The sequence below is a fragment of the Narcine bancroftii genome, chromosome 9, assembly GCF_036971445.1.
Source record: "Narcine bancroftii isolate sNarBan1 chromosome 9, sNarBan1.hap1, whole genome shotgun sequence".
Classification (NCBI taxonomy): domain Eukaryota; kingdom Metazoa; phylum Chordata; class Chondrichthyes; order Torpediniformes; family Narcinidae; genus Narcine; species Narcine bancroftii.
In genome coordinates, this window is record NC_091477.1 from 116,235,875 (window position 1) to 116,262,550 (window position 26,676).

Genomic DNA, 26,676 nt, shown 5'->3' on the forward strand with positions numbered 1-26,676 from the left:
CAAGCCAGGACAGTTTTATTGCCAGCAGCAAGAACGAGGTATCAATTTCTGCTCCTCTCCCACCACGGATAATGGAATCACGATTCTAGGGGGATATCTGGCTGTCCAACTGATCTCCCTCCATTCCCTTCTCTCTCCTTGCCAGCATAGTAAATTATCTCTAATTATAGAACACGCCGTTCTCCCTGCATCCGTATACATGTTCACAGCGTGATCTGATTGGACAGGACAGTCATGCGATATGGCTGTTTCCCAACAATCTACAGACATTTAGATTGCATCAAGGCTCAGCAAGTAAATTGTTTTTGTTCACCACCTTGTTTTAAAAGTACTCATTCTCCACACAAATACCCTACGGCTGAAAGTATTTGTGAAGCTATCTTTGACCTCCTCTTACCTTGAACAACGTTGAGAATGTCTGTAAAGGGTCCTGACCTCTAACATTGACTGATTGTTTATGCCCAGGAATACTGCCTGACCTGCTGGGTCCCTCCTGCTTCTTATTGCTTTATCCACAATAAGTTATTTGCAAAAGGAAAACCACTCAGAGTCTCCTCCAATCCTTAGTTTTGTATCTTTGTACAAATTGAGATCCCTTAATTCTTATCTATTGGAGATCATTGCTTCATTATTGAACCTAAATTCCTAGAAACCCCTCCTTGAATTCTCTCTGCCCTTTAAACCCACCTTTCAGACCAGTGATCTGGTCTCCTGTCCTCAAGATTCATCTTTGGCTCAGGTCCCAAGTTTGAATTAAACATAGCCTTCAAAGTAGCTTATGAAGACCAGGTGTGGTACCTATTGTCCCCTAAATTTCTATGTGGACCAGATATCTATCACTGGTAAAGAAAGCACCTGCAGCCATTCCTCCCTTTACATCTGAACTGAGGAGCATTTGGGTTCAGTCACTCAGAGTCTGGAGCCCCATTTAGGTCAAATGGAAAAAGGACAACAAATTTCCTTCCCGTACGTTTGTTTGGAAACCAGAAAGATTTTTACAACAGCCTGAGACTAATTTTCTGTTTTTCAATTCCAGATTTATTTAAATTCCCTAGCTGCCACGTTGTAATTCCAACCCATGCAATGATTTAAAACTCAAGGTCAAATTTATTGTTACATTCGTATAGTGATAAGGATTTGTTTCTCTGACAGTTGTTCCAGTAACTTAACCATCGCATCATTATACGAGCCTCCAGGTAGGTTTTTGGGAAAGGTCACTCAGCGTTGAGTCAGAACGCTTTATCAAGGCTCGATAGAGGTTTCCAAACACTGACTGAACATTTCCATCCAAGGGATGCAACATGACCTGCTGAGTTCCTCCAGTAATTCTTTGCTTTGCCCAAGATTCTATCACAGCAGCTTTATGTTCCACTAGAGTAACAAAGCAGTTGGTCCATTTCATGGATGACCAACTCCACTGAAATTCATTGCACACAACCTCCGAAACAACTCAGTGGAAGTCCCTATGCCCCCACGCCATGAACTGGGACACAGGTAGAGTTGCTGAGCTTCTCGATTGCCCCAGGGAATCACATAAGGTTTCACACCGGTTTGCGGTCAAAGGACCCCCATGGGTTACGGACTGCTGGAGACTGGCTCATGGGAACCAGGTATCGGAACTGAGATCCAAAGAGGGGGCTATGGGATTGAAGACTTCCGAAGGGTCTCGAGCACTGAAGGCTTCCTGATCATATCGGAGGTTTGGATCTGGATCTCGGGCTGCTGATGGTTTGAACTGGTCTCTGTGTGGCTGTGGAAGTGCTGGAGGTGAATTCACACTCCGTGACTCTAAAGGGACTCTCTTACTCCTTTTGCTAGGGGCATCGGGCAATGCTCATTGTGATTCTTGGTTTGCCTTACAGCAAACAAAAGAAGAAATATATCACGTATATGTGATAAAGGAACCTTTGAATCCCAGAAATGAAGTGCCATCTCGGAGACAGTACTTCAGTCAACCCAGAAGGAAGATCAGATGGGAATTCAAGGCAAGTGTTCACGTTTGAAATTAGTTTCTCTTAATAGTTGGAAGTTGAATCAAAGATTTGGTCAGGTGACTCACCACAGGCAGGAGTCATGATCATGTCACCAGGAAATCCATCCAGTTTTGGCACGAGAGGACCTCTTTATGAAATGCTAATAACATTTTCACCACAGGCACTCAAATTATGGGGTGGCACAGTTAGTGAAGTGGTTAGCCCAACTCTATTATAGTACTAGCAGCCTTGATGTGAATCCAGTGCCGTCTGTGTGTATGTTCTCCCTGTGTCTGCGTGGGTTTCCTCTGGGCGCTCCATTTTCCTCCCACATTCCAAATGCGTTCCAAGCGAGTAGGTTCATTGGTTAGATGGGGGTGTTCTGGAAGAAGCAGGCATGTAGGCCGGAAGGGCCTGTTACTGTGCTGGACTTCTAAATTTTAAAAATACAATTGTATGTCATAGCTACTCTGTGTTCTGCTGGTTCAATCGGTAATCTGCCCAAAAATAATAATTAAGTAAAATTAAAAGGTGCGGCCTCCTTTCTGTCTGTTATTCTGGAAACAAACTCTCAATCTATCCATGTGTTTAATTGGGTTTATTATCTATTCAACCAATTATCTTCCCACACCTACACTACACCTAATGCCAGTAAATGAGATATTGTATTGCAAATCATCTGCAGGTCCCCAAACGAACAAGAATTTTAAAAGGAACAATAAATTGTGCAATATTCCATTAATCTAAGGTGAGGGAAATGAAACAGATTTCAACTCCCTGTGACACTCCAAATTCCAATGGACCAGATCACCTGTTACAATAATGTTAGTTCAAGGACACTGGAGAGATCTCCACTGGGACAGGGTGGCCTATTGGACATGTCCCACAGACCCACTTTTAGCAACACAAAACATACTCTATTTTCTCTCTTTATTGTGCAATTTGTATACATTTCTTTATTTGCTTACATGTATCTTCTCGAGTAGTTTTTTTTTGCACAACCAATAAGTGGTTATTCTGTCTCGCTCACAGGTAAAAGAATCTCAGGGTTGTAGGTGATGTCATGTAAGTACTCTGATAATAAATCTGAACTTTGAAACAAAGAAGCATAATGTACTCCTGACTGAAATATTTAGTCTCGCCTTATCAGATATATTCCCTTCCTTTGAACCTACCCTGCAACTAAAAACTAATTTGTTTTCTCTCTTTTCCATTTCTGGATTTGAAACATTTCCTTCCTCAGATCCTGTCTGACCCACTGAATTTTTCCACAATTTTCTATTTCTATTTTGATATGTTTTATTTCTATTGTTGATCTCTAGGCACAGACAGTGGGAGAGTTCCCAAATGCTGAGGGTGATGTGCTACGGAAAAAAAAGAGTGGAGAGGTAGAGTGAGAATTTGGTGCAGGGAGAAATATGCTTCAAGCAATTGATTCTTTGGAAAATAAGCAGAATTCTTGGCAATTATAAATGAGACAAAAAAATCAAAATGTAGCAAAATAAATTACATTTTTTTAAAGTTAAATTTAAACATACAGCAGGGTAACAGGCTCTTCCAGCCCACGAGCCCGTGCCACCCAAATACACCGAAACGTTTGAAGGGTTGGAGGAAACTGGACCGCCTAGTGGAAACCCCCGCAGACATGGGGAAAACGTACACACTCCTTACAGACTCTATCTGCTACGCTAAGTGTGCCACCCTTAAAGCTGAAAGATATTATGAATTTAAGTGAATTTTGTCTCCTGAAAACATTAGCAGACATTTGATGGCAGTAGGCCTCTGTGCTAGCTCATGGTTCCCGTAGGCAGGCCCTGTTCAGTGGTGGGTATAAAAGTGTACAATGCACACTGACAAAGAGAAGGTACACATGTTGAGAACAAAAAATATTTGCACTTATGCTCCAAACCTCTAAACTCTGCAAACATTTTAAATTGTGTACTGTAAGCTTCCAGGAACAGCAGTGTGATCATGACCCGATAATTAACAGTGTTGAGTGAGAATATATTAGCCTTGACGTGGAAGAAAATGTCTCTGCCTTTCTTTGGAAATCTGCTATGGGGTGCCCAACATCCACTTACGAGGATCAACAGGGTCTTACTTGAAACCTCTCCAAGAATCTCTCTCCGCTGTACTGGAGAGTCAGTCACTCCATGTTTCACTGGCTCCAGAACAGGATACCTTCCCTGTGACTGGCACCAACTGACTGGATGGAGTCAGCCCTGATCTAGTACTTGTTTGGAACCCAAAGTGTAGGTCCCTCCAAGTTGTTCACCCTCAAAGACGGAGAAAAATTGATCAGTATGATTCTTTTTAGCCCTACATCTTAATTACTGATGATAGAAGTTCTTCCTGTGAAATATACAAAGAGAAACTGCAATAGTATCAACTCCATTGAGATTGCACCTTGTAAGACTTGTGTTTTCCAGTGCATCATACATTCATAGAATGATAAACAACAGGAGATTAAGAGGTCCATTGTATCCGCCTCACCTCTTTGATAGAATGGTCCTTTTTTATACACACACACACACACACACACACACACACACACACACACACACACACACACACACACACACACACACACACACATGTGTTTAGCTTGCAGTGTAGCCTCTATATTTGTGTTCATTGTCTTCTTGAGAGAGTGGTCATTGACATATCCATATCTTCCTCCTGAAGAGGGTTTCTGATCTGTCGGACATACGTTTGAGGATTTTTCTTCATTATGATGAGAATTCTTCAGTCATCAGCTGTGGGAGATATTCCTCGGAAGACCAGTCCCTTTGCTATTACTGAGCTCACCAGTACGCTCTTTCTTCTGAATGATATCCCAAGCTATTGATTGTGGTAATCCTAAGGTTTCTTGCTTTTCAGCCTCATATTGGGTTCTGACTTTCATTGGGCACAACTCTGGTCCTCGTATCAAAAAATGGCAACTACAGGCTCCAAAGGTGATCAAAACCTTCGGAGCAAGCCTGGCTCTTTTATACCTGCACCAATGAAGCAATTAAGCATACCTGAATACTCACAAAAACCTGTGAAGTCAAATGTCCCTAACATTATGGTGCCTTGAAATGAAGGGACTTTGTGTAAAATGTGCTATAATCCCGACATGGTCATCCAAACAAATAACCTTGAAGAAAATCTGGAATGTGCACTTGAATTGCATGTGAATTGTTTGCTCACAAATGTAAACCTGTAGAGCACAGAGGCAAGTTAATAAAAATAAGTGTCTTTGTCTCAAACATTATGGGGGGATGGTGGAGTGTGTGTCTGGACTCGAGCCTTGGGTTGCTGCCAGGAGCGGGGACCTCGGGCTGCCACTGGGAGCCACGACTTTTAATACAAAATATATACTCGTACAATAGTTTTAATAAAGATTTTTTTTTAATTCAGTCGCAAATGTGGGTGAATGTAACTTGTGTAGGTTGGAAGTCGAGGACTATCTGTGAGCTATATATATATATATTATAAACACACACACTCATATTCTGGATCACAATTATAGGAACCTGGTTTTCTTTACATACTCTATCAAACAATGTTGGTTTGGAACAGTCATAGAACTTACGAACGTTACACCACAGTACAGGGCCTTCAGCCCTGTTGTACCTATCAACAAATGAACATTTACCACTTCAAACACATAACCATTTTATTTATCTTGCATCCACGTGCCTGTCTAAGAGATTTTTTAAACATACTGGCCTCCACCACCTCTGGCCATGCATTCCAGGCATCCACTCCTCTTATCCCTGAAGTCTCCCCTAAACTTTCCTCCCCTCGCCTTGTACAGAGGTCCACTGATGGTCAGATTAAATTTTTTTATCGCACCCTTTTGTCACACCCTGTAACTAATTAGCAAGCATTGAGCCTGGGGAATGTGTATGGGTCCTACCATCACTAATACTATTGGATCACTGGGGAAGGATGGAAATGCAAACAGGATTTTTATCCTTATTTAGAAATATGGTGCCTTATGAACACAGCATTTCAGTATTTGTCTGCCTACCATTCACCAAAGTCAATTCACCCTGACATTAGATTCTACTTTGAATGAGCAGAGAACTGAGCAACTCAGTAGAAACATGATCTTCTCCTCAGAAGACTGCTATGGTTGGAGTGAATTGGATACACATAGAATCAATGATAAGAGTTGAAAGAACACAATTGCCTTCACTCCAGGAAGAACTTTGTCACTAAACGCAGCCATAAAAACTTCCAAAATGGTGTGAACTTCATAATATAAAATAAAGTGGACAGCACAGTGAGTGTAGCGGTCATTCGAATCTGGTGAAGACTGTAAGGAATTTGTCTGTTCTCTCCGTGACTGTGGGTTTCCTCCGCATACTCCGGTTTCCTCCCACCTTCCAAAATGTGCAGGAATTGAAGGTTGATTGGTCACATGGGTATATTTAGGAGGTGAGGGCTCGTGTGCCAGAATGCTCTAGATCTCCAAATTAAATGTAAAAATTTTTAAAACTGCCAATTTTATTTTTGCAAGGTTAACCTAATTTAAAGACTGGTTTAAACAAAATATGGCAAAAAGTAAAACAAGGTAGTCTGCAGACACCTTGGTTGAAGTAAAAATACAAAGCTGGAGAAACTCAGCAAGTTGAAGAGTGTCCTTTATATAGCAAAGATAAAGATTAAGTTTCAGGCTTGAGCCCTTCATTAATGTATCAAGGTATACCTTGATGACGGCCTCAAGCCTGAAACGTAGGCTCTGTATGTTTATCGTTGGCACTGTTCAACCTGCTGAGTTTATCCAATATTAGAATTTACTAAAAAATCTGGTATAGCAATTAAGGTCTATGCTATTAGCCCGGGTTGGATTAGTCTGGCCTTTCTATGAGAAGGATGCAGGAGAAAAAATGGAAAGATTTAAAGAGGTGCTCAAAGCATCCCGGAGGAGATGAATCATGCCCACTGACTCCTGAGAACCACCACTTACAGAGAAAGAGAGATTGGAATGATTTTACGAGCCTCAAGGACACGAATCAGGAGCTCACAGAAGCCCCGCATGAAGCTGAGATGTTTTTGTGATGGGAAAAGGGGCAATAGTGAATATTTGGAGATAAATGCTGAGAAGGTATGGTATCACTAAAGAGTGAGTCGATTCAGGGAATTTTAAGGTCTGGTCCTGATCCTACATTCCATGCGAGCAGTCTACGCCAGGTCACAAGGACTCCTTGTAATAAAAATAAAACTTTAGAAGGCTTTTAAAAATTTTCTTCTGAACATCTGTGTGGAACATTCATTTGCTTTGGCGTGAGGGGAGGTGGTGGGGGGGTGGTGGGGTAAAGTACTGTGTCTGAAAAACAAGGAGACTAGCAGCGCGTTTTCGATTTCATCACAGCAGGCCCGGAATTGAACCTACATTTGGAACCAATTTATCGCTGGAGGACTTTCTGCAAGAGGCAACTTTGAACACTTGCAGGACAGGCAGACCGAGAGATTGGCAGAGCAAGGGATTGAGCCCCTGGGGAGAGAGCAGTGCTCAAGTTGCAAACCTTTGTTAATATTTACTCTGGTTTCCAGCTCTCTTGGCAGACAATCATAGCACTTACGAGAACACTGGCTGGCAGATCGGACAGAGACAATTTCCCATAAAGAAAGCCTCACGTTCATATCGTGGTCTCAGGTCCAAAAGCACAAAATGTAAAACCCCTCCACCGACGTGTTCTACTGGGATAGTTGTCAGAAGAGGGTAAGCAAAATCGGTGAGGACCCCTTATCAGACTACACACGGAATCCTTTGGCTACAGTCATCAGGAAAGAGATACAGGAGTATCAGAGCTAGCACATTTAGGCTGAGAAAAAAGCTTCTTCTCACATGCAGGGAGACGGCTGAATTTATTTAATATTATTTATTCATTTGTTATAAGAAATGGCCACTGTGCTGTTTGGTGTTCTGTGATGTATCTTTGTCTGTATGTGTGTTATGTCTGCATGTCTGGACCAAGGAATGGAGAATGATGTTTTGTCCGGTTGTACTTGTGCAATCGGATGATAATAAACTTGAACTTGTAATGTAGAAAATGGAGCAACTGGTTTGCACATAGCAAGTTCCCACAAACACCAACATGAGTGTAAAGGAAGAGAATACTTGTGTGATTCACATTTCTTCCATGACATCCCAGAGGGCCACGTGACCAATTATTGTCTATGATCTTGTAAAAATCCTAGTGCCTGTTGTGCACTTGGACCTTTTATCTTCTTGAAAGTGCAGATGACATTAGCGGATTAACTACGACCCGGGCCCTAGGCTGAGCTTTAGTAAGGCCCACCCCCCCCCATCGACCCTGTCCTGCCATGGGTGAAAGGCTGGACACTGGTACTTTGGAGCTTCCTCCTCACGCACGCTGCAAGTCTTTGTGTTGCCACCGCCAGCTCCCAGAAACTACCATACGCATCACCCTAGCAACAGCACGGTGCTGACTCTGACCCACAGTCACCAGCTTCACCTGCGCAGTCGGGGTGTTGGTCCACGCGCCTTAAGTCACTTCCAAGTCGCAACTGTGCCCTCAGCTCCTTCAGCGGAGATACAGTGCACTCTCACCATGGGGGTTACTGGGCATTTCTGGCAGCCATAAAACTGGCCACTGCGCTGTTTGATATTCTGTGATGCTTGGTCAAAAGACTAAGCGCCCCAAGTTTCCTGAGTCTGGTTTGGCATTTTGGAGCCTTGATTGACAGGTGGACCCAGGTCTAATGCGAACCCATATTGACAAGTGGTTACATTGGTGTACCAGTGGTTGTGACGGGCTCCTAGGCTTCAGTCTACTCAGCTCAATGGTTAATCTGCCACTGGCAGAATATACTTCAATTGAATAACTCCTGAGAATGCCATCACCTCCAATAGTACCTCCCACACACTTTCAATATGACACTGAAGTCCCAGATTGGATTATGAGGTTTACCCTGAAAGGGTCCTGAGTCTCAAATGAGAAGGCAGTCAAACTCTGTCTTTGACCCATCCACACAATATTCAATACAACCCAGGCATCATTACAGAAGGTAGTAAAACAGTTGAGAAGCAAAACTGCCTCTAGAATCCCTGCTGAGGTTCTAAAATACGACAGAGAAACTTTTCATGCACAAATTCCTGGAATTATCCCCCTCGTCTGGGAAGAGAAAGACAAGTCTGAGGATGTTGGACATGTACATAATCCCAGCTTTCTTCAAGAAAAGAGACAGTGGATTATTATAGTGACAGAAAAAAATAAACCATTCAAGGGCACGCTCGAAGATCTTGACTAAATGTCAAATCCTCAAAACTTATGGGAATCATTGACTTGGTATCTTCATTAAATGGAGAGGATCAGAGACCACTGTGATTTTCTAAAAGAGAAGAATCCGAGGCCATGTGTAGGATCATGCAACATCCCAACCTACCCATTGGCTCGCTCTCTCACTAAATATCATCTACCCACCTCTGGTAGTGTTTGAAGATCTGACATAGGCCTTATTGACCACCTCAGAACTGGGGTGTATGACAGTGTTCTTGACCCCCTAGGGATTGCCAAGATGAACCGGCCATTTACCATCAAAGAGTTCTGCAGCATGGAAACAAACCCTTTAGGTCAACTTGTCCACATCGACCAAGCAAATCATATTTGCAGGCACTCGGCCCATATTCCTCTAAGCCAGTGATTTTCAAACATTTTCTTTCCACTCACATACCACCTTAAGTAATCCCTATGCCACAAGTGCTCTGTGATTAGTAAGGGATTGCTTAAGGTGGTAAGTAAGAGGAAAGAATATGTATAAAAAGCACTGCTTTAATCATACCTCATTGACTTGTTATGTGCACGGTTTCATAGCTCCAAAGGAAATGTGCTAATGACAATTTTTCTCAAGCAAAATATGTCAATAATAATTGGGTCTAGATCAGTGGTTCTCAGCCTTTTTTCCCCATTTGCATACCACCTTCAGTAATCCCTTACTAATCACACAGCACCTATGGCATAGGGATTACTGAAGGTGGTATGTGAGGGGAAAGAAAAAGTTTGAAACTATTGCTCTAAACCTTCCCTCTCTGTGTCCCTGTTCTCAATGTCCCTTCAACGTTACCGTAATTCCCACTTCAACCATTTCCTCTGGCAGCTTGTTCCTTATACCCACAACCCTCTACATGAAGAATAGGTCCCTTTTCAACCTGTACCCTCTCACCTTAACCTATGCCTTCTACCCCATATGCTGCCACCCTAAATCTACAAATTATTCCTTTTATTAGTTTGTCAAGAATGTGGGAACACTTTGCTCATCCTTCACTGCCTTTGACAAGATGGTGGTGAGGAAGTTTAGAATCATCGCATTGGCCCTGGACTGGAGCTACGTATCAGCCAGAACAGAGAGATATTGTAGTGCCCTGTTGAGTTTATAAATCAAGCATCCGTCACTGGGACCAGCATTCCATAGTGAATTTCTCGGGAATATTCTCTGATTGCCAGTCCATGAGTGATGGTCTTGTGTATAAGGAGAGTGAAGAAACAGGCGTTTGTACAATGCAAGTGTGTGAACTCATTAAGCTAACTGGCATCAGAATAAATACAATGTTGGTGCATGGTGACTGCAGACGTTAAGGCACAAATGCTCAGAGCTTCCTTCTTTTTGTTTGTTTTTTGGAAAGTGGCCCTTACTGGCAAGGCTAGCACTTGCTGTCTGTCCTGAAATGATCCTTGACTGGTTGATGATGGCCCACAGTCTCGAGGCTGGTGATGTCGCCTCCATAGTATTGTTTACACCCAATAACAACGAGGAGTTCTGCATCCTTGACAAAACACAGGAATCCTGTTGCAATGCTCCAATATGCTGAAGAAACTCAGCAGGACCCGCAACATCAACGGGAAGCGTTTCAAGCCTGGGCCCTTTGTCGGGTATACTGTAAGCAAAAACAGGCAGGCAACTGAATAAAGTGGGAGGAGGAGAGGAGGGAGGAAGGGGAAGAGCACAGGCAAACAAAAAAGAGGTAACAGTAACACTGGACAACGAATATCTTGCTTCCTAAACATTTTTAGGTGTATTGAATACCTTAAGTATTTCCTACCATGTACCATATTTTTGGATATAACCTATTTTGTAATTTACTGTCATATTTTGTCTATGAGTATATGGGCCATAAAGAGAGCTGTTTTGGTCAGTCCAAGCATGATTAGGGATATAGTCAGCATAGGTGCTATGCAAATGTTGTCTTAGGCCAAGGCATGCTTAGTCAGGATAGATGTAGACAGGTGAAAAAACAGCTCACATATACAGATGCTGTGCATTACATTGATATTGTTTGAATGCACGTTGATGCACATGTTATTCAGGCGATACCATAGTGACAGTACTTAACAATAGCACTTATTGTCTTCAGGAAAATTCAATACAGCAGAAATGTATCGTCTATGTCACAACAGCTGCAATACATTCTGTTACATTTGTGGCAAGTGTACACTTAATGTTTCGCCAACTTCCTACTTAATGCAGAAAATCTGAAATTACCTTTGTGTTCAGCTTGAAGTTGTCTATCATAATCCCCAATTTGTTGTCTGGAGTAATAGGTGTATAAGGTGGGAGGGTAGGAGAGAAAGAAGCTGAGAAATGGTAAGGGGGAGAGGGCTAAGAAAGGTAGCTCTTGGGTAGAAGAAGGAAGGGAAAGAGCTGGAGGAAGGAAGAGAGAGGGATAGGATAAGAGAGAGACTGGGGGAGGGGGTTAACAGAAATTGGAGGTTGATATTGATGCTATACAGTTGTGGCCATATACTGCTACCATACATTTTGATCAACAAAGAGATTGTGGGTTTAGTAAATAATGGATGTTGCAGATGGTAGGCATAGTAGCCATTGCCCACCAGTGAAGGAGAGAATGAATGGTTTGGTGGTGGATGGGTTGCCAATTAATCAGGTTGCCTTATGCTGGATGGTTTTGAATTTTATGAGAATTGTTGAAGTTGCATCTGTTTAAGCATGTGGAGAGTATTCCACCTTGACTGTTGCTTGTAGATGATGTTTTGACATGAGCCATTAATGTGAGGATATCCCATCTCTGAACTCCTCTGATAGCCGTGCTGTTTATGTGGAAGTAATGTGTCTGGTTCAGATGGGTTTATAGAGAATGGACACCACAGGATGTTGATGGCGGAGCACTCTGCACTGGATCAGGCATAGGCAAATGCGACTGGCCCAGAATGCCATTGGTCAGTATGAATGAGTTGGGCCGATGGGCCTGTTCCATGCTGAATAACTGCATCAAGGATAGATGGTTAAACTCTCTTTTAGGACTGCTGAGCTAGATTGGAATTAAACAATGTGCCATTATCAATAAACTTTCCCACTTCTGATCTTCTGATATACAGAGGGTGGTGAATATATGGAACAGGCTACCAGAGGATGTTGTTGAGGGAGGTTCAGCTGCAATGTTTCAGAAAAAAATTAGACAGATACATAGATAGGATGGGTTTAGAGCAGAGGTTCTCAACTTTTTTCTTTCCATTCGCAGACCACTTTAAGTAATTCCTATGCCATTGGGGCTCTGTAATTAGTAAGGGAGTGCTTAAGGGATTGATTAAGGAATCATTGCTCTAGACCCAATTGTTACTGAAGTATTTTGCTTGAGAAAAATTGTCATTGGCCCATTTCCTTTGGAAATGCACATAATGAGACGATTAAAACAGTGGTTTTCAAACTTTTTCTTTCCACCCACATCCCACCTTAAGCAATCCCTCACTAATCACAGAGCACCGATGGCATAGGGATAACTTAAAGTGGTATGTGAGTGGAAAGAAAAAGGTTGAGAACCACTGCTTTAGAGGGATGGGGGCCAAACACAGGCAGTGGGTGAAACATTTTGTTCGGTGTGGGTAAGTTGGGCTGAAGATCCTGTTTCCACTCTAACATTTTGCCACAGATTCAACTGAACAATGGCTTTGCTTGTTGGCTTGAGTGCCATCTTTGATAGGATGAACTGCTGGGGTTTCGTCACCAGTGCCCACTGACTCACGACCATAACTCCAAGAGGGGTTGTCCATCACACCTTACTTAATGGACAGATTTATTTCTCCCATTGCCAATAATATTTTAAAAATTAGTATTTGAATAAACTGAAATCCAAAAATTTCTCTCCCAGGTTGTTCAAAGATTCAGAAGATTAGCATTCCTTTCCCAGAAACTCCAGGTCAGACCTGGACATGTGCCAGTAGCAGTGGTTTTGTTATTAACTGCTAACCCCGGCAATAGACTTCTCAATAGATCCGTACTGGCACACAGCAAGTATCTCATGTTCCACTGCTCTTAAGTAACACGTCAAGAAATCCCAAGTACTGAAGAACCACCCATGCCTTTGTTATCTGGTACGAAGTTGGAATGGTAAAGAGAGCTCACGACACTCTTCGTTATCAAGCATTTGACAACTCATTTGGAGAAATATTTTGGAACAAACATAAAAGAGCAAACGAAGTTCCAGTGAGCTAAACTTTGCCAGGTTTTGCCTTCATTTATTCGGTCATTTATGTGTTCATTCATGGGATCTGCATTTTGTCACAAGGCCAGCAAGCATTACCCATTTCTAAGTTGCCTTAAGCTGATGGTTTTCTGTCACCTTCCTGAATCATTACAGATCAGGAGACCATATGACAAATAAGTTCCAATGAAGGGCCTGCCTGCAGGTGAGAGGAATCTTCTTGGTGAGGCAAGCACCACTTATCACTCCAATGCAACAAAAATGCTGGTAAAATAGCTAAGAATCAAACTCTCTTTTGAATAAACATAGCTCAGTCTTCATGCATCTCTGTGGTGGAGAATTCAGAATTCCCTGAGTGAATAAGTTTCCCCCGCATCTCACACCAGTCTGTTTCTCTGAGGTGTGTCCCCAGAGCTCCACTGCTTGGTCGGGAGGCACCAAATCCTCATTTAAAATTTTTAATTTGTAGATTTTTTATTTTAAATAATTTAAAATGCAGAGATACAGCATGATAACAGGCCTTTCTAGCCCATGCCACCAAATTACACTCAATTAACCTATAACTCCCATATGTTTTGAAGGAAACTGGAGCACCCTGAGGAAACCTATGTAGACATGGGGAGAACATGCCAACTCCTTACAGACAGTGCTGGATTTGAACCGAATCACTGGTGTTGCACTAACCAACTAACTTTGCTGCTAAGCCCTTCAAGGATTTCCTCATTTCAACTGGACCTTCTTGAGACAGATATGGTTTTTAGAGGTCTAGCATTCCAGTTCTGGACCAGCCTCCATCTCTTAAACATTATAATTTTATCTTACCACCACTACTCTGACAGTAAGTTCCAGAGCTCCACCCTTAAATGTAAAAACTTTAAAGATCACCTTTAAAATTGCATCTTTACACCTTAAATCCATTACTTCTTGCTTTTGATATCCTGACCATTGGCGAGATATCCACGGCCATCTATCTTATCTTTAGACCGAATCCTACCTCTATCTGTTGACCTTCACTATCTGAATATGCTCCCATCTGGTTATCCCTCAGCTACCTACACTACAGGGAAAACAAACTCAGCTGATCCAATCTCTCCCATAACTAAAGTCTCCTATTTGAGCCAATTGCATCCTTCATCTGGTGAATCTGGAACTGCAAATAATACTCCAGGTGCAATCTCACCAGTGTTTTGTAACAACTCAACATTTATATACTTTGCCCCAATCTATGAAGACAAGCCATCTTCCTTCTTTACCAGCTTTTTCTTTTTTTCTTTGGTTTGGCTTCGCGGACGAAGATTTATGGAGGGGTATGTCCACGTCTGCTGCAGGCTCGTTGGTGACTGACAAGTCCGACGCGGGACAGGCAGACACGGTTGCAGCGGTTGCAGGGGAAAATTGGTTGGTTGGGGTTGGGTGTTGGGTTTTTCCTCCTTTGTCTTTTGTCAGTGAGGTGGGCTCTGCGGTCTTCTTCAAAGGAGGTTGCTGCCCGCCAAACTGTGAGAACTGTAAGAACTCGAACTCTGAAGTTCCTCTGATTCTACTGGATTTCTCTCACCACCATTTGATTTCCCAAAATGCATCAGCTTGCACTTATCAGGACTGAATTCCATCTGCCAGGCTTCCACTCAACTTTCCAACCAATCCATATCCTGCTGTGCCTTTCTTGCTAGCCACAGCACCACTATTTTTTTGTGTTATCCATAAACTTATTAATCACACCTTATTTTTTTGCTTGATCAAGATGGTCAAAATACAAGTCCAAAGGGATAATATGTGGAGTAAAAGATTCAGCTTGAAGCTCATTGATTACAGCTAAAATCGATGGTTTGATACATTGCAGATTCAAGGAGTGGGGAGAAGCTAGGTCCGTCCGTAAGTAGGTAGAGAACACCACCTGGTTCAGGAACAGCTGCTCCCCCTCCATCATCAGACTCAACAACAAACTCAATCAAGGACTCATTTAAGGACTCTTATTTTTTGCACTTTATTGATTTTTTAAATCTCTCAGTATTGCTGCTCCCCCTCCATCATCAGACTCAACAACAAACTCAATCAAGGACTCATTTAAGGACTCTTATTTTTTGCACTTTATTGATTTTTTAAATCTCTCAGTATTGCACTATCAGTTTGTTAACATTTCTTTATCTGTTTACATTTCTCTATTTGTTTACATGTGTACGTTGGGTACAGTTTTGTTTTTTGCATTACCAATAAGTGATAATTCTGCCTTGCCCACAGGAAAAAGGATCTCAGGGTTGTATGTGATGTCATCTATGTTCTATGACAATAAATCTGAATCGCAAGTTGCATTTTCACAGTGACATCTGAGAGCTGGCTTTGACACAAATTCTGCATGGAGCTACTGCAATAGGAACTCACCAGGGTTGGGATGAGGCACTGCCATGGATCTCTGTTGCATCTGGTTTGACGTACCAGCCGTGTTCAGGTTCATCTGACTCATGGTCTTCCGAGGATCATGCCATGTTGTTATCCTGTCTACGTGGCTGCAACAGAAAAGTTGGAAGTTAGGTTCAATGTTCCATCCTGCCTCCAAGTAAATACTGGACTGCTCGCCAAACAACCTTGATTCTCGGTAGCTTGAACTAGAGGACATGCATTCATTCTACTCTCCACATTTTATCTGATTGTTTCTGTCACATTCTAATAAATTTTACTGAGCATTCAAACCTCAGACTCTTTGACACTATATGCAAATACAATTCAGATTTTGGGAACTATTTACATCATTGTACTTTCCAAGTGCAAAAGATTTAAAAATTAAAATGACTTGCCATAGGAGAGATGCAGTAAAGATTCATTTACTGGGCTGGTCCACAAACTTGGAAGCTAAACTTGACCATGACCTTCTGTGAAGACTATCTCAGATACTTCCAAGCCCCCCCCCCCACCCCACCTCACTCCCCATTTATTGCCTTCATAACCAGGCTGCCTCATTCAGCTTGGCAACGAACTGTGAAACTGGAACCGACACTTCTCATGGCCTCAGAAAATCTCACACCATTTTACTGCCAATCAGATGAAACCCCTTCAACTGACAGTCTTAAATCTTTCTTTCTTTGCAGAATTAGGCATTTCCAAGATTTAGCCTTCACGTTAAATGGCTCGTGGACATCATGGCCATGATGTACCCAATTGCATGCAGAAAATTCCAGAACCATCAGTGTGATAATGATGGTGTTCAGTCACGTTGGTTGAGGGATAAGTTCTGGTTAGGTCAGTGGAGATATCTACCCTTTCTTTAAAGTAGTGACAAAGTGTTTCACATACATCAGAGAGGAGGAATGGAGTTTGTGTAAATACCTTAGCCCTTCCATTCTCATCGTGGGCTATATGTCCCCCCGGGGGGGGGGGGGGGGGTGCTACAGCACATTTAAGGGGAGGCCATGTATCGAAATCATAATTTTTAAATATATATTTTTATGTCGTTGGTAGGAGAGAAGTATGGTAGAAATCAACTAAATTTGCCGACTTCGCAGGGAAGGGGGCCCGGAAACTTTGGGCAGAATCCTAATGGGGTCGTAGTCAAAAAAAAGGTTGCCTTAGACAGCACTATCAACAATGCACCCCTGCACTGGAATGGCAGCCTTGCTTTTAGGACCCAGCAGTTAGAGTAAAACTTCACCCTATCAGTTTCTCGAACAGACCATGATAACGCCCAGCCCGGACAACTAACATGCTTTGTCAACATGATAATGAGTTTATAAATGCTTACAACTCCACATGTTGAAACACTAGACGACCCAGTCAGCCAAGCCTTCTGTAACTTTAGAAGAAAATTTTCTGTTCCTAAATTATGAAAGCAGAGCTTTTAGGGTGTTCCCTCTCTGGCACACCCGCCCCAGTTCTCTCACTTTGATGAAGAAATCAGTCCATTGTGAGCAGCTGTGATTTCTGTGTCAAACCATCTCCACCCAGCAGAAGAACAATGCTGAGTTACAGCCACGTGCTTCATTGTGCAACCCAATTGAACTTGCCTCGACATGCTCTCTCCTTCTTCTCTGAGCTGAGACCACACACACTCGTGTTGTCAAGACAGGCCCCAACCTCCCTTGGTTACACCCAATTTCCTTCTGAGCATTCAGCCAAAATTCAGGGTGACAATTCCATTAGAAATTCATCACCACTCAAAAGCAAGTCGCTGCCAAGCACCAAGTAAATATACAGAGATATAAGAATGTAAGGAGTAAATAGAGGAGCAGACAGTAAGGGACTTTCAGCCTGGTCCACTCACTAATAAGACCATGCCTGACCTAATCTCATCCTCAGCCCCTTGTCTAGGAACTTATCTCCACCTTGAATGGACCTCATGACATGGCTTCCACTGTTCTCTGGAATAGGGAAATTCTAAAGGTTCGTAAAACTTTGATTTCAGGAAATTTTAATCCTGAGGATCAGAATCAGAATTTATTGTCATGAACGAGTCACAAAATTCATTGTTTTGCAACAGCATCACAGAGCAAACATTTATATAAACCACCTTATGAGAATAAATGAAAATAGTGAATGAAAATTCAAAGTAAGGAAGTGTCTTTGGTTCATTGATTATTCAGGAATCTGATGGCAGCGGGGAAGAAGCTGTCCTTGTGCCGTTGCGTGCTCGTCTTTAGGCTCCTGTACCTTTTCCCCAATGGTAGCAGAGTGAAGAGGGGATGGCCTGGGTGGAGGGGGTCTTTGAGGGTAGAGGCTGCTTTTTTAAGACACCGCCTCGTGTAGATGTCCTCGATGGAGTGAAGTCTGGTGCCCATGAGGTCACAGGCCGAGTTAACAACCCTCTAGAGTTTTTTCCTGTCCTGAGCGTTGGCACCTCCAAACCAAACAGTGATGCAACCAGCCAGAATGCTCTCCACGGTACACCTGTAGAAGTTTTCGATTAGATTTGGATTTTTAAAATTTTTATCCCTTTTTTTAAATTAACCAATTATATGCGGGTTTGATCATATTATCACATTAAACAGATGTTATGACCAAGGCTTGGTATAATGTAACTCAAATGGTTTCTATCCAGAATTATTTTTATGAAATAATGTTAAATCAACAAATATGGATAGATTTGAATTACATTTATATTAATTTGTGATATATATATTATATAACATGCTTTTTTGCTATATTAGTAGACTTTGTATGTGAGATTAATATGTTAAGATCAATAAAAATATTTCAAAGGGAAAGGGAGAAGTTTTCGAGAGTCATCGGTCACATATTGAATCTCCTCAAACACCTCGCAAAGTAAGGTAAAGGTTCCATTATTGCCACGTAATACTACATTTAGAATGTAAAATGCAGAAATTTAATGTTTCTCTACAGTAAGGCAGACAGAGTCGCCACTTTGTCCAGCGCCCCTCACAGAAACTTACAGCACCTGGTGTTTCTAGCCGGTCTCCCTCCAAGTACTGACCAGGCCTGAGCCTGCTTAGCTTCCAAGACCAGACAATCCCAGGCGTATTTAGGCTTCTGCTCATAGTATAACCACCGGCAAGCCCTCTTCGTGATTGCATCGACATCTCTCTCTCTCTCTTTTCCCTTTTCAGAGCCAAAGTCAATTCTCGCGTTGCCTCTTATCACATTCACCTTTTGCCTGTTGGTCTGTACTCTTTGCCCCCCCCCACCCCATTCCACCCCTTTACTTTCCCCAGCCTTTAATCCAGACACCTCTTTTATTACTCATTCTTTGAGGAAGGGCTCAGGCCTGAAGTGTCAGTAATATATCTTAACTTCCTGTGGACACTGCGAGGTCAGGTGAGTTCCTTTGACGAGGGTCACACAGTGATACAGCATGGAAACGGGCCGTTCAGCCCAGCGACTAATGCTGGCTAAATTGCACTTCTTCCCTGGAATCAATCAGGTAAGTTATTGCATGTCACCGCATGTTTAGGCCACTTTCTATTTCATGGTGCCTGCAGAGAGAGTTACACTCTGTCCTTGGCACAGAAGGAGGCCATTCTGTCTACCTGGCCTGTGATTATGACATGCTTCCTTTATAAATTCCTTAATCTGTATATTCTCGTTTCCTCAGCCTCCTCACCACACAGCCATCCCAATCTCCTTAAACAGATCCACATTATTCCCTGAACAACTTTTCCACAGTCTCATCAAATCAGTTTTCTCCAGAACTCCCTCTTGCATTTATGAGTGAAGGTTTCAAATCGGTGACTTCCAGCACTGAATTCCACTACAAGCTCAAACACCTCCTTTACCCTTATCCATTCTCCTGAGAACAGTCCAAACTATTCACATTTTAAAGCCTTCTACACCATTTCTTCAATGAGAAACTATATGTTAAGACGTTAAAGAGGACAAAGGAGAGTCACGCTGAGGTGATGGATTGGTCACTGAATGGCAAAGCAGATGAAGGGGCTCAATAGCCTCTTGCTACTTCCATTTCTTGGTAGCATGGATGAGTTGGGCCAAATGGCCTGTATTGTGTTGAATGGCTCTATCCACCGGAGGTGGAGGATATGGGCTCAACTTAATGCCTCATCCTAAGGCCAATACCTCAGAGATTTAAGCTCTCCTTCAAATCAGCTAAGATCTAGGGTGGCACCATTAGTATAGATTTGTACCGATTACAGTACCAGTAGCCTTGGTCTCTAAGGAGTTTATTCGTTTTCCCCGTGGGTTTCTTCCAGGTGCTCCGGTTTTTTCCAATGTTTCAAAGATATATTGGGTTAATAGGACACGTGTGTATTTGGGCAGTACGGGTTCGTGGGCCAGAAAGGCCTGTTATTGTGCTGTATGTCTACATTTAAAAATGATATACTCCTCTTTCTCCTCCTTGTGTGTTCCTTTGTACATTTTTTGCAACATTCGTTACTTCTGATGTCTGATTCTGATTAATCAATTAGACCTAAGGTGCTGTGAATTACTGAAACACATCTCAAAGGCAAGAAACTTAATATGCAATGTTGACGCCCACTATATACATATGTTAATGAATTTACTAGACTCCACCTGCACCTCTGGTCATCTTGGCAACCGGACCTTACTCAAGTGCAGGAAACCCAGCCATGAACTAGGGTTTGAGATTACCCAGTCCCTTATCCTCCATTGTATAAACCAACACAAGCTCAGCGGATCAAGATTAAGAACTGACATGTGTTTTCCATGACTTCAGAAATAACATTAAACCTACTAAAAGGCAGAGTGATGTCAACTTGGAAACTGCAGGCCACCACTTTCATATTTTCACTTGCATAGTATCTCACCAAGACTATTTAAGGGTTCTCACATTAGCTCAGCCACATGCCATTGCCAGGAGGCAAAATGACAGGAGAGGTGATTCCCACATTCAGGAAAAATAATGAATTCACCATCAGCAATGAACACAGGATCTTTGACCCACTACCATCAGAAAGGAGGTAGAGGAGCATCAAGATCAGAACTGATGGGCTGGGAAATAGCTTCTTCCCGCAGGCTGTGAGATTGATGAACCTTGGGTCTCAATAAATGAAAGGAGTAAATTATTTTGAATTATTCATATATATTTAGTTCATTTTTTGTATCAATATTTACATATATATATAGACAGAGAGAGAGAAAGAGAGTGTGTGTGTGTGTGTGGGTGTAGGTGTGGGGTGTGTGTGTGTGTGTGGGTGTGGTGTGTGGGTATGTTTGTGTGGGGGGTATGTGTGTGTGGGTGTGAGAATGTGTGTGGGTGTGTGTATGTGTTTGTGTGGGGGGTATGTGTGTGTGGGTGGTATGTGTGTGTGGGTGTGTGAGAGTGTGTGTGGGTGTGTGTGTGTGTTTGTGTGGGGGGTATGTGTGTGTGGGTGTGTGTGTGTTTGTGTGGGGGGTATGTGTGTGTGGGTGTATGAGAGTGTGTGTGGGTGTGTGTGTGTGTTTGTGTGGGGGGTATGTGTGTGTGGGTGTGTGAGTGTGTGTGTGTGTGGGTGTGGTGTGGGTGTGTGAGAGTGTGTGTGGGTGTGTGTGTGTTTGTGTGGGGGGTATGTGTGTGTGGGTGTGGTGTGTAGGAGTGGGTGTGTGAGGGTGTGGTGTGTGTTTGTGTGAGGGTATGTGTGTGGGTATGTGTGTGTGTGGGTGTGTGAGAGTGTGTGTGAGAGTGTGTGTGGGTGTGTGTGAATGTTTGTGTGGGGGTGTGTGTGTGGGGGTATGTGTGTGTGGGTGTGGTGTGTGGGAGTGGGTGTGGTGTATGTGTGGGTGTCTGTTTGTGTGGGGGTATGTGTGTGGGTGTGTGAGAGTGTGTGTGGGTGTGTGTGTGTGGGTGTGTGAGTGTGTGTGTGTGTTTGTGTGGGGGGTATGTGTGTGTGGGTGTGTGAGAGTGTGTGTGGGTGTGTGTGTGTGTGGGTGTGGTGTGTGTGGGTGTGTGTGGGTGTGTGTGTGTGTGTGTGGGTGTGGTGTGTGTGGGTGTGTGTGGGTGTGTGTGTGTTTGTGTGGGGGGTATGTGTGTGTGGGTGTGTGAGAGTGTGTGGGGTGTGTGTGTGGGCCTGGGTGTGTGTGTGGGTGTGTGTGTGTTTGTGTGGGGGGTATGTGTGTGTGGGTGTGTGAGAGTGTGTGGGGTGTGTGTGTGGGCCTGGGTGTGTGTGTGGGTGTGTGAGAGTGTGTGGGTGTGTGGGGTGTGTGCGCATTGTTTGTATGTGATGTTAAGTCTGGCTGAAATGCTGCCAAATTATAATGAACTTTTTAATTTGGCAAAACTCAGCAAGAAATCTTACAGGAGATTTTTTCAATGAACCATATAAGGAAATACAAAAGCAGAAGACCAAAGGTTTTGTCAAAATGGTAAATTATGGGTGGCTTCTTAAAGTAAGAAAGATAAGTACTGTACAACCCGAGTTATCCAGAATTCAAGCAGCTGGCAAAAAACCCCACGGAAAATAAATAAATAGATAATCTGGAAATTTTTAATTGGTGATTCTCAGCTGAGCCAGTACAACTGGTCTGTGGTGTGTATGTGTTCTGTTTTCACAAGGTGAAGAAGATCATTGCTGTCTTAAAAGTGTGGATGCAGCATATTCTAAAAATATCACTCAGGCTAGCTCAGCCCTGACGCATGTATGATAAGCTTCAGGGGTTCCAGGGTGGTTTGAAATCAATTTGTCTTGTTGAAAGATAGGAACTCAGAAGATTGAGCCAGAAAACCAGTACTCCAGGTGTTGTTGGCATGGTCTCCAGATGTATAACCATAGTTAGGCAGTTGGCTTCCTTGAAAATTCTTGGCATGGGATGATATATTTTGTCTGAACACTGCCCTTTGGCCTCCCACCTCCACCAACCCCCCCCCCAAGAATGGGAGACTGGATCCAACCTTGCGACTGGTGAGGTTGAAGGCATTTTCTGCCAAGGAAGAAGCCTCACTGTTGCTGTGAAGCAAACGAGGCCCTACAGAAGCTCAGCAACTTGCCATGGTAACTACACAGGTCTGGGCTCTGTTGCCAGACTGTCTCCAGCATCGCTCCCTTCGCAGGCCATAACGATTTCCAACCGCATCTGACCAGCCCCGGCTGACATTACCCTTGGTCTGGGAGGCGGCTTTCGGTCAGGATCGACAGAGGAGAGCTGAGGAGACAGGGGGCAGACGATGGAGAGTGATAGGGAAGCAAGTCCAGACATCATCTAAAATTCAGGATTACATAGAAGGCCTGAGCGTGAGGAGGGAAGAGATTTTAGAGAAGGTTGTTAGCCCAGAGATCTACATGAGATAAGAAAAGTAGCCTCTTAGCTTCAGTTACTCAGACGTTTTCTCAAGGTACAGAGTGAAAGTTCCAATAGTTTTAAAAATCCAACTAATTAACTTGTATTTATGTAATTGCCTGATATATTCTAAGTAAAAATGACAAATCTGCAATTGTGCCTATGGCCAGCTCCAAAACTGCATGAAAACAAAGTGAAATCTTGCCATCTTCTCCCCCTGCATTTGCATTGGATCTCCATCCCAGCACTAAAATCATGAGGCTCTAACAGGGTGCTTATGGAGTTGACCCCGGCAAGATGCTGAACAGGGAAGGTGATGCCTGGTCTGCCTCTTGCTGAGGTCATAGATTTCAGGGGTTATCTAGTCATGGAGATACACAATGCAGAGGGAGTCCTATGACCGTCACCCATCTAATATTCACCCAACTTACCTGTAATTAGTCCATACTTTCAATGTCCTCAATATTCCTTGTATTCCATTCATCTCGAGGGAATACCTGCCTCCAAACCCTTCAGGTGAGGTCCACTAGATTCTGTCCACTTCCCTTCTAAATCTCCTCCTCACCCTAAACCCAGTTTTGACACCTCTGTTTCAGGGAAGCGTTTTAGACGTTCTACCCTGTCTTTGTGCTTGAATCTGATTCCCCCCCCCCCCCACCCCAACCTCCTTAATTCCAAGAAACACAACCCCAGATTGTATATTCACTTCTCACAACCAAAATGCTCTGTCCCAATATCCTGGTGAATCTTCTCTTCAAACTTTTCACTGCTTTCCATCTCCTCCCTACAGTGTGGTGACCAGAACTGAGCATGGCTGTGGCCTAACCAATGCTTCCTGAAGTTGTACCATTATCTGCCTCCTCTTCAAGATGTTGGGCAGCACAGTTAGCGTAGCAGTTAGTGCAACGCTGTTACAGAGCCAGCGACTGGGACGAGGGTACGAATCCTGCACTGTCTGTAAGGAGTTTGTACGTTCTCTCGGTGTCCGCATGTGGTCTCATTTCCACCCACCGTTCAAATTGTACCACGGATTGTAGGTCACTTGGGTGTGATTGAGTGGCACAGGCTCGTGGACCAAAATGACCTGGTACTATGTTGTATGTACATTCTACACTCCTAATAATGAAGGCTACTAAACCATTCATCTTCTTCACCACCTTATCTTGGTTTCTGGACTAGTAACCAAGGTTCCTCTGTTCCCCAGTGCTCCCGAGTGCCCTGTGTGTATCCTCCCCTTATTGCCCTCCCAAAGCATATCACCTTACATTCATTAGGGTTAAATGCTACTGTTTTGTGCTTTTTACCAACTGAACAATATCTTCTTGTAACCTAGTACTATCCTCCATAATAGTGTATCCTATAAAGTAACTAATCCTACCTGCATAACCAATCATGAATGTAAATGAAACAGTGAGTGTCCCGGCACCAGCCCCTGGTTCACACCATCGGCCACATTCTTCCACTATCACTCTTGACCTCCTATTGTTTATGATCACCTGACTATACATACAACCTGATGAAGTGGCACCTCTCCAGAGCAAGGCACATGGAGAAAAACACACAATACACAGGTACATAATTATTACCTCAATAATTAAAATATATTTGGGGTGATTTTCCCAGTTACAGGATACAGCTTGAAGAAGTCATTCCCCAACCTTATTTTGATCCTTGAACCTTCTTGATCATTAGTGGGTTGAAGATACTGTGGAAAAGCTCTGATATAATACCTTGAGCCCGATTTAGTCAACGCTTCCCATAAATGTCACCTAGAGAGACCCCAGTGATCTCTAGACTGTTTTAATGATCCTCTGTATAGATTTCTGGTCTGATACTCTGCCACTACCATATCACACAATGATGCAGCCAGACATGGCACTCTCAAAGGTTGCCAAGATGCCCTTCTCAGCCTCCTCAGGTACTGAAGGTGATGTTGCACCTTCCTGAATAATGAGCAGGTGTGAGTCCAGGATACGTCATTCCAAGGAACTTTGTGTTCTCCACTTTCTCCACAGCAGAATTGTTGATGTATAGTAGAGAATCGTCGGCCTTCATCCTCCTGAACTAACTTTGGATTTAATTTGCCTCCTTGGATTTCATGGGCATTGGTGTCCCATGCAGGACTATGTCCCACATCTTCCTGGGGCTCACCAAGGCAAAAAGCCTCCCTGTTCCAGTGAAATTATTCATGAAGCATCCATAAAACAGATGGTAAACATTGCTTTAAGGCCGACACCCCATTAAGATGTGTCACGTGACCAAATTCTGAGCAGCAGTGCTGTTGCAAGGAAGTCCAAAAAGTCGGTGCGAGTTGTATATAGAGTTTAACATGGCTTCATGAACTGCCAAACCAAGCCTACTCGCAAACTGGAGGAACAACACATTATATTCAATCTGAGTAGTTTCCACCCAGGTGGCATTAATATCAACTTCTCTGGTTTCCGTTAACCCCTCCCCCTTCTTCTACCCCTGTCGCCTTTTCCCCAGCTCACGCTCTCTCCTTTCTCTTTCCTTTTCCCTCTGTCTCCTTTTACAGAGCCAAAATCAATTCTCACCTTTCCTCTCATCATATCCTTTTGTCTGGACTCCTCCCCCTCCCATTCCCCTGCCCCCTTTCTCTCTCAGCCTTTATTCAGACACCTTCCTGCTTTTTTCCTTGAAGGAGGGCTCAGGCCCCAAACATCAGTAAAATATCTTTACCTCCTATGGACGCTGCAAGACCAGCTGAACATTTCTGTGTGGTTTTACTACAATCACAGCATCTTCAGATGTTCATGTTGATAGGTTCTACCAATAACCACAGAGTCATAGCCTGCAGGAACAATAGGTTTTAATGCACACAAGACTTTGGCTGGCCCGGATCCAGGTACAGGACTGCACGCGACCTTTATGGCCAAAGGAAAAGGGGAGGAGACCTAAAAGATGAGTCATTAGTGGGAGGGCCAGCCTCATATATATAGTAACTGGTAGGGGCTATGTAATGGAGGAAAACATATCAGTACACATGTTTCACTCCAGTTTTCATTAACCCCCTTCCCTGAGTCTCCCTCTCTCTTTCCTTATCCCTCTGTCTCCACCCCCAGCTCCCACCTCTTTCTCCCCCTGCGCCTATCAGTCCCATCACTTCGTTCTCTTCTATCTTCCCACTTGCAGGTGTCCTGTGTTCCTCCCCCTTCCAACTCGATGCTTTTCCTGAACAACCTTACTGAACTAAATAAGCTGTTACTAGAGCTGACAATTTTTTCCTTAAATTTCCAGATGTTATTTAATTATTTGAATTTTACTACCCCACCTGCTGTGGTGGGACTTGAACTCAGGTTACTGGATCAAAACCTCAGGCCTCTAGATACACGAACACTGCACAAAATAGAGTCCACTTGCCTAGCTGTTGATTTTCCTCACAAACTAAAATAAAACACCATATGCTGGAAATCTGAGAGAAAAATAGAAAATTCTGGAATGACTCAGCATCTGTGGAGAGTGAAACAGAGTGAATGTTTCAGGTCAAAGAGCCTCATGGACCAAACGTGCTGTCCACAGGAAGAAGCCCTTAGCCAGGAAAAGGCCACCTGCCAA

The 26,676-nt window shown here is 43.2% G+C and overlaps 1 protein-coding gene across 2 annotated transcripts in view; it reads right to left on the reverse strand.

Annotated features, from left to right (window-relative positions):
* wwtr1 (WW domain containing transcription regulator 1) overlaps nucleotides 1-26,676 on the reverse strand; it is a 177,878-nt gene that overhangs the window by 33,034 nt on the left and 118,168 nt on the right. For both annotated transcript variants that reach the window (XM_069897419.1, XM_069897418.1), the window contains exon 2: nucleotides 15,808-15,932. In XM_069897419.1, the coding sequence (XP_069753520.1) occupies nucleotides 15,808-15,932 (125 nt within the window). The remainder of the gene's footprint in view (nucleotides 1-15,807; nucleotides 15,933-26,676) is intronic.